This window comes from Eleutherodactylus coqui, chromosome 7, assembly GCF_035609145.1.
Source record: "Eleutherodactylus coqui strain aEleCoq1 chromosome 7, aEleCoq1.hap1, whole genome shotgun sequence".
In the NCBI taxonomy this organism is placed as follows: Eukaryota; Metazoa; Chordata; class Amphibia; order Anura; family Eleutherodactylidae; genus Eleutherodactylus; species Eleutherodactylus coqui.
In genome coordinates this window covers 193,089,932-193,106,440 of record NC_089843.1, presented here as the reverse complement: position 1 = coordinate 193,106,440, position 16,509 = coordinate 193,089,932, and the positions used below count along the sequence as shown (strand labels likewise).

Sequence of the window (16,509 nt, the reverse complement as noted above, 5' to 3'; positions counted from 1 at the left end):
CCCCTCCCCCCCGCCCTCGATTCTCCCAGCTGTCAGAATACCTGCCCCACATACTTACCCCTCCTCTTCGTGGGAGCGCCGCTCCTCTCCTGCCGGATCCCAGGTGCGTACTGAAGGCAGTGTGCTTCTGTTGGATGCCTTCTTCCCCTGCTCTTGCGGAACCAAAGTAGGAGACGTCGGGGGACAGGGGAGGAGGATCCTGGTTGCACGCTGACTCAGTGTGCACCGGGATCAACACAGATAGCAGCGCTGAGTGAATGTCAGCAGGGGAGCCGCGGCCCCTGCAGGCATTCACTAAGTTGGTGAGCGGCTGATGACGGCGCATGCCAGCAGGGAGGGCTCTGCGTGCCGCTTCTGGCACGCGTGCCATAGGTTCGCCACCACTGGTTTATATGGTTACTTAATATAAAAGAAAAAAAATAACCAAACCTTTCTAAACCGTATGGTGACCAATTGGGTACTGGTGTGTCTTGACGCCACCGGAAACTAGGGGTTTGACAGGGCTTCCATGGAGGAACGCCCCTGTCACACCCCTAGCTGCTGATTGGCGGAAGAGCGCAAGGGCCTTGAAGGTGCCGAAGGTGTGTCTGAGGTCAGTGAGGCGTGCTACCTCTGTGTTGTCCGGCACAGTGGTGGCCCCTGTTACCCGGCAGTGTATGACAAGGCCCCAGCGCTTTCCTCCCAGCTTCACGGAGGCGCATTCCGTGTGTCTTACCCACCTCACCGTCCCCCGGCGGTATTCCACTGACCAGACTGTCCCGTGGCGTTGTGGGATCCCTGCTGTGCTACAGTACTGTGCGCCGCTGTCACGGTTCACGGATTAAACCACAGTATTGGCCTCTTAAAAGCAATGAGAAAAAAATTCTAAAGGGGCGATGAGGAGAAAGCAAATGCATTAGTAGTGCATTTAGTTTTTTTTCCCCCTCCAGTGCATTCACAGTGGAAAATGAAATGTCAGATGAGATAGAGTGATAATGTAAACTCTGCTAAATGTCACCAGTCTAAAACCCCATTTACACGGGACGAATGTCGGGCGAGCAATGCCCGACACTCATCCCTGCATGTACTCTCTCCTGTGAGTATCGTTGGCTCACAGTGGGGCGGCTGGAGGAGATTTCACTCTTCGCTCTCCCCTGCCCCTCTCCGTTCACTTAACACAGTGGCCGTTCAGTACTGAACGTCTGCTATTTATACTGAACAATCATCGTTCATCCATCCAAGGCCCCCTGCTGGCCACTCTGTTAGAGAGCCAGCGATACTTGCTCCTATGTAGCAGCACAGGAGCGTGTTTGTGCAGGGACGAGTGTCGGGCATCATTTACTTGACATTCGTCCCGTGTAAATGGGCATAACCCAGGAAGAAATGCACAACCGTCTTAAAAAGATTAAAATAGACACCGGGTCCTGTTGGCATACGGGTTCTAAGGGAATTAAGTAATCGAATGATCAGACCATTGTTTTTTATATGTAAGAACATTCTAGTGACGGGGTCTGTTCCACTGGATTGGTGCATAGCCAGTGTGGTGCTGATATTCAAAAAAGGGCCAAAAGTGACCCTGGAAACTACAGGCCGGTAAGTCTTCTGTTGTGGGTAAAAGGTTTGAGGGGTTTATAATAGATGCTGTCCTGGAGGACCTCAAGGAAAATGGCTGTATTACTCTATCAGTGTGGGTTTATGAGAGATCGCTTCTGTCAAAGCAACGTGATCAGCTTCTCCGAGGAGGTAGGTTCTGGACTGCATCGGGGACAGTCACTGGATCTTGTGTACCTGGACTTTTCCAAAGCATTTGATCCTGTGCCGCATAAAAGGTGGGTATATAAAATGAGATGCTTGGTCTGGGTGAGACTGTGTGTAAGTGGGTAAGTAACCGGTCAGTGATCGAAAGCAGAGGGGGGTTATAAATGGTACATTTTTGGATTGGGTCACCCAGTCTGGGTACCACAGGGGTCTGAATTGGAGGGGTTAGTTATTAGTGGGGAACCACAGGGGGCAGTATTGGAGGGGTCACCGTTAGTAGTGGGGAACCACAGGGGGCAGTATTGGAGGGGTCACCGTTAGTAGTGGGGTACCACAGGGGGCAGTATTGGAGGGGTCACCGTTAGTAGTGGGGTACCACAGGGGGCAGTATTGGAGGGGTCACCGTTAGTAGTGGGGTACCACAGGGGGCAGTATTGGGCCCTATTAATATATAAATGATGGAGCGCTTTTATAGTAGAATATCAATATTTGCAGATCGAAAACTAAAGTAGTTAACATGAAAGGACACAAGGCGGTTGCAAATATATCTGGATAAGTTTAGGGCTTGTGTAAAAAAGGCTTAAAATAAATGAGGTTTAGGTCTTCTTTCACACATGCGACAGCGATATCGTTGTGGCGATATCGCAGCTTTGTTCCCGTAATTTTTGTAGCGACAGCGATGCTTTTTCTTGTGATCACGCATTGTGTCGCTGCTGCCGCGATTTTCGCGCCCCAGAAAGTTAATAGTAGTTTGTAATGTGAAAATTGCAAGTTGATGCAATGCTATAAACAAGGAGGCTCCATAGGGAAACATGACAGATTAAGAGAAAAACTAGCACATCACAAAAAGATAAAGCATGCCGCAATTTTTTTTATCTCGCAGCATCGCATCAGTGGAAATCATTGAAAAGTGTGGGTTTCTGAAACATGCATTTTGTAGCGCTGTCATATTGCCAGAAAATCGTGCAATTTTTTTAGCCTGTATAAGCGTCCTAATAACTATGAATAGATATCAGGAGTCAGTAGAGATCTCTCCCATCATCTATTTATACCCAGGACTGTAACAATGGGGCGCTCTAATAACTATGTATAAACATATCAGGGGTCAGTAGAGCGATCTCTCCTATCATCTATTTATACCCAGGACTGTAACAAGGGGGCGCTCTAATAACTATGTATAGATATATCAGGGGTCAGTAGAGCGATCTCTCCTATCATCTATTTATACCCAGGGCTGTAATAAGTGGGTGCTCTGATGACTATGTAATGATATATTAGGGGTCAGTACAGAGATCTTCCCCATCATCTATTATATCCAGGACTGTAACAAGGGGGCGCTCTAATAACTATGTAACAATATATATGGGGTCAGTACAGAGATCTCTCCCATCATCTATTTATACCTTGGACTGTAATTATGGAGCGCTCTAATAACTATTAGAGATGAGCGAGCACACTCGCTAAGGGCAATTGCTCGATCGAGCATTGTCCTTAGCGAGTATCTCCCCGCTTGTCTCTAAAGATTCGGCTGCCGGCGTGGGTGACAGGTGAGTTGCAGCAGTCAGCAGGGAAGAGAGAGGGAGAGAGATCTCCCCTCCGTTCCTCCCCGCAGCTCCCCGCCCGCCACCGGCACCTAAATCTTTGCTCCCAAGTGGGCAGGTACTCACTTAGGGCAATGCTTAATTGAGCAATTGCCCTTAGCGAGTGTGCTCGCTCATCTCTAATAACTATGTATAGATCTATCAGGGGGTCATTACAGAGATCTATTATATTATACCCAGGACTGTGACTGTAGCAAGGAGGTGCTCTCTATGTGTAGGGGAAAGATGGTTTCTACACCCACATAGAAGGGGTTCTTTACTGTAAGAGCAGTGAGACTATAGAACTCTCTGCCTGAAGGCCTGGGAACTCGATAATGGTGTTCTGGACACCTTTCTTGAGTCTTACAGTATTACATGTTATATCACTGAGTACTCTGAAGGGTCGGTGATCCGGGGATTATTCCAATTGCCAGATTGGAGTCGGGAAGGAATTATTTTTCCCCTTAAAATTAGGAAAATGTGCTTCTACCGCATTGGGCTTTTTTGGCTTCCTCTGTATCAACAAAGGGAATAGGCTAAACTAAATGGCGATATGTCTTTTTTTTCTCCACCTTGCACACTGTTACTCTGATCGCCATTAATCTTCCTTTCTTTGGTGGTGGTGGTGGGTGGGGGGGCTAAAAGCAATTCTGTAGTGTTTTTTCGTTTTTATTCTTCACAAATGAAATAGAAAAGGGTTTTGTTGCTCCTACTAGGAGACTTGTACATATGAGAGTTTGCATAATTGCTGTACAGTACTTCTGTATTGCAGTGTAGTTGGCCTGTCAGCATAAAGGTGACAGGCATCCTATTAGGTCCTTAGGTGTAGCAAGATGACAGACCTAGGAGCCGTTTATTGTCCCTCACTGCAATAGCAACCCTGTGACTTTGTCGCTGGGTGGCCCGATGAAGTGACAGATGCTGCCATCTCTCTCCTTAAAGCCATAGATGCCATCGTCAGCATTTACTGGAATAAACGCTGTCATTATTGAAAGCAGTCATTGCTGGAATCTCACATTGATTGTGCAAGCACAGCTTCCGTTTCTGTGCCTTTGCGATCACCATGATGTACGTTTGCAGCATTTTGCGGAAAAGATGCCTCCTCCTGGTGATCATGTATGTCCAATGTCTGGAAGGGACCTAACTGAGAAGAGTGTGCAAATATATCTAATTTTTCTAATTTTGTTTTTCCTTAGGCCAGTGAGGCTGCACCAGAGTCAGCGACAAGTAAATTTGGTGTCCTTGAGATCTCCGAGAGGGTAGAACAGAATTCTCAACACATCTTTGTATTTGGTCAGAATCTTCGCGACAGAGTGAAGGTAAATTTTTGTTTTACTATGATATATACTTATTTTGTACATCTTCTCTCTTTCCCAAACTCGACTTTTCTGCTTTTAGACTCTCTAACGTGTCATGAAGTGTTATTGTTCAGTTAATAATTACATAGGATTAAAGAGGGACGCAGGTCCATCAAGTTCTTAAATATATGTTCATAATATTGCAGCTTGGAGTGGAAAGTAAAGATTGCCTTGATGTGGATAATGCTGGGCCACAAAGTGCAGATGCTCCAGCACAGACCAATTACTTTCTGCAATACATTAGCTCCAGGTAAGGTCATAAGGCTGGTAAAAAAAAAATAAAAAAAAAAAATGTTTCCATACTTGCAGGTCAGTATTTTTATGGAATAGAATTCTTTCCCCCTTTACAGAGTTCGCTTACCAAGTTTGACATAAGAGTTATTCTTATTTAAAGTGACTGTCATTCTGCTCCCATAACCTTTTAAAGGCTCCTATGAACCCTATGAACAATAGTTTGGGCTCATAGGAGCTTAAATGCTGAGTCCAAAGATGGGCTCGCCGCTTTTTGAAGGGTAGGTACACTTTCGCAATGAATTTTTTGGGGGTTCTCCCCATTTTATAATGCAGCCTTGCTCCTGCTTCTAGTTAAAGACAAAGAGAAACAGCAGTACTCCCGTGTATTCCACCACTAGTGTGAAGCACCTTTGTTATGCAAAGCCCAGATAGAAGCCCGACTCCTGGGTTCCAAATTCAATAAGTAGAAAATAGATCAGGCTGGGCAGCATCCAATGTTAAAAGTTCTTCTTTATACGTCCATTTAATACAAAGGGTGAACATGCCACGTATCGACCCTGTGGCCGGATCTTTTTCAAGCTGGCTTGTTCACCCTCTGTTTTTAAGTGGACGAATAAAGAAGAACTTTTAACATTGGATGATGCGCAGCCTGATCTATTTTCTACTTGCTCCTGCTTCTAGTCTGTCAGGCATACGGGAAGAGTATTGTAGACTCTGCATCTTGCTCTGCTGCGTACAACCTCCACTGTCACTGTGTGCTACACTGAACGTCGGAGTAGTAAGGCACAGCCAACAGCAGCCAGTAGCTGTCTGCCGGCACAAACACAATTGCCTATGTAAAAGGACTTTAACAGACTATCCATTCAGAAAATGAAAGGAAACGTGTTTCCTTTTAACAACTCAAACAGATAAACGAGTGCTATTCCTCACTACACTACAGAAATGGGACAATATATGTTGAACTGTGATCTGGGGGAATATGGGCCCCAGCAGTTGGACCCCCCCTACCCATCTATCCGTTTTCACCTGCCCAACGGATGGGCGAAAACTGAAAGTCTCCTCTCCAGAATACCCCTATCTATATGTGCATCTACTTACACTGTGCTGGACGTCTAATTATGGTTGTCCACCCAGTCTTGGGCTACTGCTTCCTCTGAGGATAGGCAATAGTTGGACTACTGCGGCTACATTGCTGCTCATACTGTGTGTTGCTTTAGGATTGTGAGAGTCAAAAGAAACTCTTTCGCACACAACTGGCCAATCATTAAATAAACTTAAGAATGTAATTGGTAGCAAACATGGACGGGCAAAATTAGTTTACATGTCAGTAGTCATTAAATCAGAGGTAGAACAGCTCAACAAACAATACGGATTTAACGGGACTAAGATTTCTTAAAGTTTCTGCGTAGTTCAGGACATCAGACAATGAGGATAAAGCAATTTGGTCCTCCTATATGTAACTCGTGGAAGAACTTAAAAGGGCTGCAGTACGGGGGTGGTGGGTTACCCATTATTCCTCGTCACAACCAGAACTATAAAATACTAGTCAGCACAATAGAGGTCTTTGTGACTTCGGTTGTCTAGTTTTATATTTTTTTAAATGCATTTATAGAATAGCAAATATATATATATTATATAGTAATATGTACACGTAACAGCACACTAGCTCCTATATGCACAGTAAAGTGGTACAGCCCATGGACATGTCCGAACTAACTGTATGACCTGTTGTGACACACGTGATGTGACCGTTTACTTGGCCATAAGCTGACATGACATGCTTGAGCTACCTGAATAGGAATAACTACTGTCGGGCCTCCTGCACACGAATGGATTTGCATTGCGAAATCCAGAGCAGGATTCCGCCTCCAGGTTCTGCAGAAAATCCAGCCCATAGTGTGCTATGGAAAAACGTGTTATCCTGCCCACGAGTGTAAATCAGTTGCGGGTTTTTTTTTTCCTACTTGCGGGGGAGAAATTGCAGCATGCATTCGTCATTGCAGAATGGTCGCGGCAGCCGCGTCATCGCCATAGTGAAGGCCTGGCGTCCTCTGTACTGCGCATGTGTGCAGCACACCAGCAGTAGAGAAGATGCCGGACAGGTAAGCAGGGGTCACCGGCCATGTGCAGGCGGCCTTACGGTTATTCCATCGGTTTCACTGTATTTACTTGTACTATATCGCTGTCTGTCTCTAGCTTATGGTAATAAAGTTAACTGTTAAAGACAAAACCCACACAACTGTCTCCAGTTGATGTTGTGTGTTATCAAGTGTCTTGATAAATAGGTAATTATTTAACCCTTGTCAATCCACTGTCTGACATCTAAAGACATTCTGATTAAAGGCTGTACAGCTCTGATGTTGGAAAACGTCCGGCAGGGTATTCTTACTGTATATTACTGGCCTCTCCCGCGTGTCCCATAGCACAGTACTGGCTCTAGCCAGCAGATGGCGCCATTGTATAATGGCAGAAAGAGAAAGTCTAGTCTAATTTGATACCAGCTATTACCAAAATTTTGGGGCATGATAGAAGTGTGTCACCTGGACTTAATGTTTTTTGCCACAAAAAAGTTCAAGCAAACCAAAGAGAAAAGGTGTAAAAATGCATCTTACTTCTTAAAAGGATAAAAAGTGTACACAAACCTTAACACAATTGTAATTTTTAATTAGTATTTACATTTTTAATTGTGTACCATTTGGTAGTTTTACTTACAACTGCTAGTTGGCTTGTTTCATCATGCAACTGTAAGAAATACACATTTATTGTGCTATGGCTGGGTGTATGGAGGGGGGTGGGGTGTAATCTCAAAATTATTTGTTTTGGGGGGTGGTGTGTGGGTTTTTTTTCCCCCCATTTTACATTCACCATTAGAATGAATGTTTAATTGTATTCTACATGTCACTACGATTATAGAATCAAATTTTATATAGGTTTTATTGTCGTACTACTTTTGCACAATGGGAAAATTAAAAAATAAAAATGCCATATTCAAAGATAATAGCAATTTTTATCTTCCCGTTGACAAAGCTGTATGAGGGCTTGTTTCTTTGCAGGATGAGGGTGGCTTCACACGAGCGTGTGTTTGTGCGTACATATGTGCGCGCCCCTGTATGTGCAAAGACACGCGTGTATGCAGGTGCGCATTGCCTGCAATAGAGCCGCGGCTGCTGCCGGCGGCTCCATTGAGGGCAATGGTCTGCCGGCACCTCGTAATTGTTTTTCAGGAAAGAGCTGTAAATATAAGCCCTTCCCTGAAAAACAAGGCAAACTAGTGTAAAAAATACAAACATATACTCTCCTTCCTTGAGCTACCGGGGCTCAGCCGCATTCTATCACAGGCAGCTCTCGCTGAATGAATGACAGGTGAGATTTGCCTGTTATTGAGCGCCTCGGCCAATCAGAAGCAGCTCTTTCGGCAGGCCGGGATTTTAATTCCCCGCCCGCTCAAAGAACTGCATTGCAGAGCCGGGGACAGCGCAGAGAGGGCGCTGCTGAGCCTTGGCAGCTGAAGGAAGGTGTGTTTTTGTTGTCTTTTTTTTTTTTACAGTTTGCCTTGTTTTTCAAGGAAGGGCTTATATCTAAAGCCCTTCCCTAAAAAACAATTATGGGGTGCCAGCAGCTAAATCCTTTACCGCAGCTGTAATCCGACAACTGTGGTAGGGAATTCTTTATTCCCCGCAGGGATGAAGAAAATATCTGCCGCATGCGGCGGACTGGTAAATATATTTATTGTTACACTAAAATGGTTGTTTTTCAGGGAAGAGCTTATGTTTATAGCTCTTCCCTGAAAAACAATTAAGGGGTCTCGGCAGTCCAATACCACCAATGGAGCCGCTGGCAGCAGCCGCCGCTCCATTGAAGACAATGCATACATTCCCTATGGTGCACGCATGTCCTATCTTTACAGGCACATGCCTGTAAAACACGGACATGTGAACACACCATAGGGAATGCATTGGTTCTAATCAACGCGTGTTTTTGTGTGCGCGTATGCACATGCTTGTGTGAAGCCACCCTGACTTGTTTTATTGGCTTCCATTTTGAGATATATGTGGTTTTTTGATCACTTTCTATTCCTATTTTTGCATTTTGCAATATCCATCTAGTGCAGCCTGTTTCAATTCCTCCCCATGTTGATCCAGAGGAAGGCATAAAAATCCACAATGAGGCAGAAGCTAATTAGCCTATTCGGGGGGGGGGGGGGGGAATCCTTCCCGACTTCATAATGGCAATCAGAATAATCCCTGGATCAATGTTTAATAGTTCCTACTTGACTGTAAGACTTGGATCAACAACCCTGCTGGTCACCTAATGTCTATATCCTGTAGTATCCTTCCACTCTAGAAAGAAATCCAGTCCCCTCTTTAACTCCTCTATGGATTTTGCCATCACCACATCCTCAGGCAGTTATGTATAGTTTTTTTTTAATACAAGATTTAAAGCGTTGTGTAGGTGGAGGCGGGTTATTTTTCTGTAAAATAGTTTGGATCTCTCTTTACTTCTCTCCCTTACCAGTAAGCTGTTTACTTAGCAATCATAATTATCTGATGAAGGTCTTGAATTGACTGCAATGTCAAAAATAGTTTGACTATAAATTGTGTATATGAAATAAGAATTTAAATAATATTTCTGCAGCATTGAGTGCCAGACTTTTTTATCCTTGTAATCGGCAATGGCTTTAATATCTGTGGGGGTTAAATGGTGTAGAAGAGTGATTAGATGAGCAAGTGCTCATATTTTCACTTTTTTTCTGTGGAAAAGACCCCATATGTGACATTGAGAAAGCAAATGTGTTCTCTGGGGTGGAAGGGTTGTTGTAAGATGAAAAAAGTCCATGATACTCCTTCCCTGGGTCAAGGGGGCAGACAGGAGATTCACGGCTCATTCTCTGTTGCTTGCTGCTTCCCCGCTGTATCTTCTCTGCATGCAGACATAACATAAATTAAATATTCCCGGCCCCACTTCATATGGCTGCAGCTCTGGTTCTATCAATGCTACCAATCAGCTTTTCATGACATTTTAAAGCTAGTAAACTTGGCTTCTTAAAATTACAAAGTATATCTGTATATTTGATGGAACAGGAGCTACAGTTTTTGCGCAGGGCTCTGGGTAAACTGTATGTACACATCTTTTCACTAAAACCAGTAAAATTTCGATCTGATTTTTGTTCATATCACAATTGTAGATCAGCACAAAGCAGGTTAACTGTTCATGTATTTTATTGAGCACATTGAGTAAACTTTCACAGTGCGTCGCTGGTCTGGTCTATGTGGGGGAAAAAAATCGCAACATGTCCCATTTTAATCTGCATTACTATAAAGAATAGGACTTGCAGTGTCCCGTCGCCGCAGATCGGACCACACACAGGCAGACGTCTGTAGGCTTGTGCTCAAGATTCTCAGACGCAACTCTCATATGGCCATCTGAATGGGGCCTAGACACGGGGGGGGGGGTGCGGAGTTATGAAACTGTTTAAAAGAGAAACTGGCTTTGTTGCCCATAGCAACCAATCACAACACAACTACCATGTTGTATTCTGCTCTTGAGAAATGAAAGCTACACTGTGATTAGGTGCGAGGGGCAAAAAGACCATCTTTTCTTAGACGGTTTCATAAATCTGCCCCTTTATTTACAAATGAGGAAAAACCTCATCTGTTGCTGCTCTCCCTAGATGTTGGCTTTTCTGCTTAAGATTCCTCCAAGAGCTCAAAAGACAATAATGAAAGGGGTGAGAAAGAACCCAACCAAGGTTAATGGCAAAATACCTACAGAATACTATAAACTGCAAAAGCCTTAGTTCATGTGTCCACTAGAAAAACTTGGAGCAAGAATGATCATAGAAAGACGTCACGAAGGAAGCCACTGCTGTCCAAAAAAGCCATTCTGGTCCACCTTGAGACCTCTTGGATGTTCCAAAATGATTCTAGGAAGATGTGTTCTGGACAGATGGGACAAGCGTGAAACTTTTTAGCACAATGTTATTTTTGGAAGAAAACGTAACCCTGAACACCAAAACCCCTTTCCCAGCTGTGAAGCATGGTGAGGAGTGCATCATGGTTTGGAGCTGCCCTGCTACCTACGTGTCTGGGTGCTTTGCAGTCATTGAAGGAACAGTAAATTCTAATGTGAACAGAACCCTATTAAATTCTGATTCTGTGCCATGAAATGAAGAGGCCTGTGCAATGTATCCCAGAAATATTAATGAACTGAAACCCATTTTTAGGGAACAGTGTATCAGAATTCCTCCTCAGCATTGTGCAGTTTTTATTTGCAGCGGAGGCGGTTGCTGCTGAAATGGGATAAATACAGGTTATACAATTCAAGAATTCGCTTTAGTTTCCTCCCTGCACTGTTTTTTTACTCAATGTGCTCCATAAAAGACAAATTTGTTCCATCTTCCTTATTTGCATATTACCCAGAGGAGCTTGGATGACCTTTATAAGTCTGCTCACTCACCTTCGTGGTGCTCTCCCTAAGGAGTGGTGATCCCCCACCCGTTCCTTAAAAGGCACGATTGATACAATTGTCTGTTATTAGTTTAGTTAGATTATGTGTAACTATAATTTTGCACTGAATAACAATCGGATCACATTTTATTAGTAATCCATGTGCTAATCTAGGTAATGCTAAAGGGTTTACTTATATTTTCTTGCAATTCTAGCACAATGGCCCTTTAGGAGCCTTCAGGTCAGGACTGAATAGCTGTACTTAGACCAATTTCTAAAGTGAGAGAATCGTTGATGGCATCACTATGTATATTTTGTAGTTCTAGATAAATATCACATGCGTTGGGCACGTATTCATCGGTCTGTATTTTTTATTGCAGCCTTGAAAATTCAGCGCACAAAGCAGAAGGAGCCTGTAATAAGTTTGTTTTTGGACAGAATATGATTGAAAGAGTTTTGGTAAGAGTTTTGGCTTGAACAATAAAAGCCTATATTGTGTTATGTGAACAGTGCGACTTTAGATGCCTCTTTGCTTTAGTGAATCCAAAACGAGGAATCGAGGCTTTTTGTTTTTTTCAGTTATCCCTAAGTAGTTTGATTAGTCTCCAAAATTCAACACTTTAGGGTGAATGCCGACGGACGGATTTGTACCGCATCTCCCGCGGCGGAAGTCCGCGCGTGAATTCCGCAGCTATTGGGTTGTATTAAACCTAATCGCTTTCTGCCTGCCAATGCTCACATGCGGAATTCTACTGCAGATTTTTGCGATCAGGAAAAAATTGCAGCATGTTCTATTTTCCGCGGATTTACGCCGCGGGAGGGCTCCATTAATATAGCATTAATGGAGACAGCAGAAATCCATGATCACTCGCAGACACTTTTTTGTTTTTAATCGCGGTAAATCCGCAGGCATATCCCGCGTTGCTCGTGGGCATGAGCTCTTAGACCACAAGTAAATCCTGAATTATTTAGTGAGCCTCATGTGACGCAGAGTGTAAGCCCTCGCTCATGACCTGAAGGTTGCAAGTTCAAAGCCCGAATGGTTCAGGTAGCCGGCTCAAGGCTAACTCAGCCTTCCATCCTTCCGAGGTCGGTAAAATGGGCACCCAGCTTGGTGGGGGGTAATAAATAAAAATGACCTGAAAGCGCTGTGTAATAAGTTGGCGCTATACAAATAACCAGATTTATTTCTTTCTAACCTTGTTTGTTCATCATTTTCAGAGTCCGCCTAAAGCTGAAACAAGTTCTGACAGCAATAAGGAGAATGCTGGAGAATCTGGAGCTGAAGGATCTTCATTGGAAAACACGCCTGAGAAGTGTAAGCGAACGATTAGTTTGTACAATATTTTTCATACATCAGAATTCCTAATGGTCTGTTCATATTAGACATACAAGCAGCCATATTTTTAATCGAGTGAGAACAAGTTGTGTATGCCGAGGTTGTCCATTTTCATAATGTGTGGTGAATTCTGGCAGTTGTGGTCCCACAGAGACTGAGAACGGTTGTAGATTCTGGCAGTTGTGGTCCCACAGAGACTGAGAACGGTTGTAGATTTTTTTTTTCTCCTTTTTTTATGTTTTGCGTTTTAAAATTGTCTTTGGAAATTGCAGCTAACAACATCTCCGAGTCGCTGGCAGAGTCTGCGGCTGCGTACACAAAAGCCACAGCAAAGCGATGTTTACTGGAGAAGGTAGAAGTGATCACTGGAGAAGAAGCCGAGAGCAATGTCCTACAGGTGGGAAGGCCGATACTTGCCTCAATCCTCTTAGTCACATGAATTTAGTCATTTATCATTTAGTAGGCTACTCATTTTAGAGACCTTTTCAAATTAATGTAAATGAAGATAATATACACAGAAAATTGCAGTACAAATTTAAAAAAAAAAAAAAAAGCAAGAACTCCTATAGCAAAGCTCACACATCGGGTTAACGTGGGTAAGTCAGGAGTCGGACTCTAACATAAAACTAAGTCAGATTCGGAGACCCAGAACTCATTTTCTCAAGCTTAGGAGGCAATTGTATTAACCTCTCCAGGGTACAGTTTTTTTTTTTTCATTGACCTAGTGTATGAAGCATATTTTTGTTGTTTTGGGCGAGACATTTTTCTGTGGTACAGTTTTTTGGTAACAGCATTTAGCGTAAAAATGAGATTATGTAAAAAAAAAAAATTTTTTTATACTATTGCACTGGAGTAAAATGTGGTAAATGTTTTTAATGGGCGTGTCTATGGCTGTCTGTGCAGCAGAAAATAAAGTGATTGCCAGCCTTAACCTGGTGTAACTTGTGGCACAAATTTAGAACGATTTCTGGCGTAAAGTATAAGAAATGTATTGTCATACATGAGCAACATAAGATTAAAAAATGTGCACGTTTTTGTGCAAGTGTAGTGTGTCAACACTTACATCACTTCTTTTCTTCTAGAATGGCATTGATAAATTCCTGCAACTTTTATTTCTCTGTCGCCTTAGCTTCACAATGGCTTGTTTTTTGCAGGTTGAGTTACATTTTATTAGTACAGTTTTGGGCTATACATGGCTCTTCGATTAGCTGTCATGTATTTGTTTTTTTAAATGGATTCAAACCTTTTTGGGGGGATTTTTCCCCCCCTCAGTCATTCACACTGTAATACAAATAACATTTCTCATCTGTGTAATTGGTGGACCTTGGGTATAGCTCCTGCCACTTGCAGGCGGGCACTAAGTGAAATATTGACTCATCCTAACAGCTATACCTCTCCTGCAGTCACCAAGCTATAACCTTTTTTAGCTTGGTGTCTGTAGGAGGCATACCACAAGTTTCAGCTTTTTTTTTTTTCTTGTTTTTTAGCCAGTCTTTTCACTTGAGCATACAGGGCGACATAGTCCTCCTGTTAGACACTGGCACCACTCCTCAGTGAGTTATCTAATCTCTCTTCACTCTACCTCCTGAGGAAAAAGTGGCACAGAGAAGCCATAATTCTGTGGCCTGCCACTGTAGTCTCACGTTCTTATCCCAATCCCAGGGCTCCTTCTCCCACCAAAGGGAGTCGAAGTTATGGAGGGGATGATATTTTGCTTTACCCACGCTCTCAAGAGAGGTGAGTATTCTGGGCCCATTGCCATTGCTTCTCACCCTGCCCACATACTACTTGCACACTCGCATTCCCTTTCCTCTTGTAGCAGTGCACCTCAAGGTTAAGCTTCCCTAAAAAATTACCTCTGCCTTCCTGGGTCTTCCTCACCACGGTTTCCCACTTTATCCATCCCGTGGCTGCTGTGCCGTACCTCAGCCCTCTTGGCAGCAATTCTGTAGGCATGTGTGCACTGTTGCGGTGTCTGGATCTGTCCCCACTCTATTCCTCTTCGGTCTACTTGTGTGGCCCTCTTCCTCCGCTGGCATTCTCTTCCACTTGACCTCTGACTTTTAGGTGTGGGGCTTACTTTATGGCTGCTGCCCTGCTAAGGGTAGGATACGTGTTTCCTGTGTCTCAGATTAGCTGTGGTCTGGCTCCACCCTCCAACTTCTTCAGCCCTCCATCCCATCTTTATCTCCTTATGGGTTATCAGGGCAGTGTCAAGAGTGGACGAAGCAGCTGTGACGCGGCATTCTGTTGGGAAAATTCATCTTTAAAGTCTCCTTTAGATGTAGCACGATTCCTAGCCCATTCATCTTCTCTTTCTGTGGCCATTCAACTCACATTATGGCTTAAGTGCTGGTCAGCGGAGATCACATCCCAGAAGTACTTAACCAGCCTCTCTCTTTCTTGTTTTTCATCTCTTCGGCAGTGGCCTGGGTGAGATCATTTCGGGGGCCACGGCTGGAAACTGTACCCACTGCCCTCAAAATCTTATCTAAACGTCAGTACATCCCTCAGAGAGAACAAACTTTCATTCCTTTCGCTGCTCAAGTCCGCATTCAGCAGTTTTGAGACAATGTTTGCAGGATTAAAGAAGACCATCTTTCAAGCCGCTTCCTTCTTGGCACCCCCTAAGCTACCAAGCCCACTTCGGCCAAATCTCCCACCGCATGAAGGGGAATCCCTACTCTGGTTTGCTTTGAGATAATTGGCTCGCTAATGTGACGGCCATGCAAAGTATTCTCTTCAGGTTACACTATTGATTTTCCATTTCCTCCCTCAGATCATTTCTTCCTCTGTGAACCCCTGCTATTCCTCTGAGGGCCAATGCATTTTTGTTTTTTGTTTTCTTCGAGCATTTCAGACCTTAATCGATCAGTAAAGCGCTCGTCTGGAGGCCCTGGAACGATGACTCTGGTTTTTATTCAAACCTATTTTTACTTTCCAAAAAGGATGGGTTGATTTTTGTCTAGTCCTTAACCTGCAAAGCCTGAATTGATACGTCAAGGTCCGGGATTTTTGCACTGAGTCTCTAGGAAAGACAAGAAGCAGACTGAAAGGGAGGAGACATAAATGAGATATTAGAAAAAAACTTTGTCAGTGAAGGTGATCAATGAGTGGAACAGGTTACCACGGGAGCTGGTGAGTTCTTTAATGGAAGTGTTCAAACAAAGGCTGGACAAATATCTCTGTGATAATTTAGTAAATCCTGCACTGAGCAGGGGGTTGGACCCGATGACCCTGAAGGTCCCTTCCAACTCTACCATTCTAGTATTCTATCCTCTTCATCGCCTCCCTCTTCTCTACACACAGCAGCACTTCCATCTCCTCTGCTATAATTACAATGAGGCTCCGTGCGCCTGATAACACAGGAGCTGTATAGAGCCAAGGAGATGGGAGTCGATGGAGAAAGTCAATGCTCCCCTCCCACAATCTTGCGGTTATTGCCCTTTGCCTCTGTGCATAAAGTGACGTCTGTAAAGGAGACATGGTTTGGCGTAGGTTTTCGATTGAGTCACGGCTCTGTCCAGGCACTTGAGTTCCTCCTATGTGATAAATTGGAACACAGGGTTAGAGACCTTTCACACGGGACGGAATTACAGCGCAAGACTCACTGGAAGCTGCAGCAAAATCTGCAGTTCATCCTGCAGGTTTTGATGTGGAAATGAAAATGGCGTAAAGGCTGCCTGCAATTCTGCATCAAAATCTTCAGTTCGACCTGTGGATTTTGGTGTGGGATTTTTCAGCTGCAGATTTGGCTGTGTCCTGCGGTGTAATTCCTGAGGATAAATCAGTAGTACTTCCGTGCAAAACCTCTA

The 16,509-nt window shown here is 43.9% G+C and overlaps 1 protein-coding gene across 2 annotated transcripts in view; it reads left to right on the top strand.

The window, feature by feature from the left end:
• RANBP3 (RAN binding protein 3) overlaps positions 1-16,509 on the top strand; it is a 49,818-nt gene that overhangs the window by 21,384 nt on the left and 11,925 nt on the right. For both annotated transcript variants that reach the window (XM_066574164.1, XM_066574162.1), the window contains 5 exons: positions 4,514-4,636; positions 4,822-4,925; positions 11,736-11,814; positions 12,577-12,673; positions 12,967-13,091. In XM_066574164.1, the coding sequence (XP_066430261.1) occupies positions 4,514-4,636; positions 4,822-4,925; positions 11,736-11,814; positions 12,577-12,673; positions 12,967-13,091 (528 nt within the window). The remainder of the gene's footprint in view (positions 1-4,513; positions 4,637-4,821; positions 4,926-11,735; positions 11,815-12,576; positions 12,674-12,966; positions 13,092-16,509) is intronic.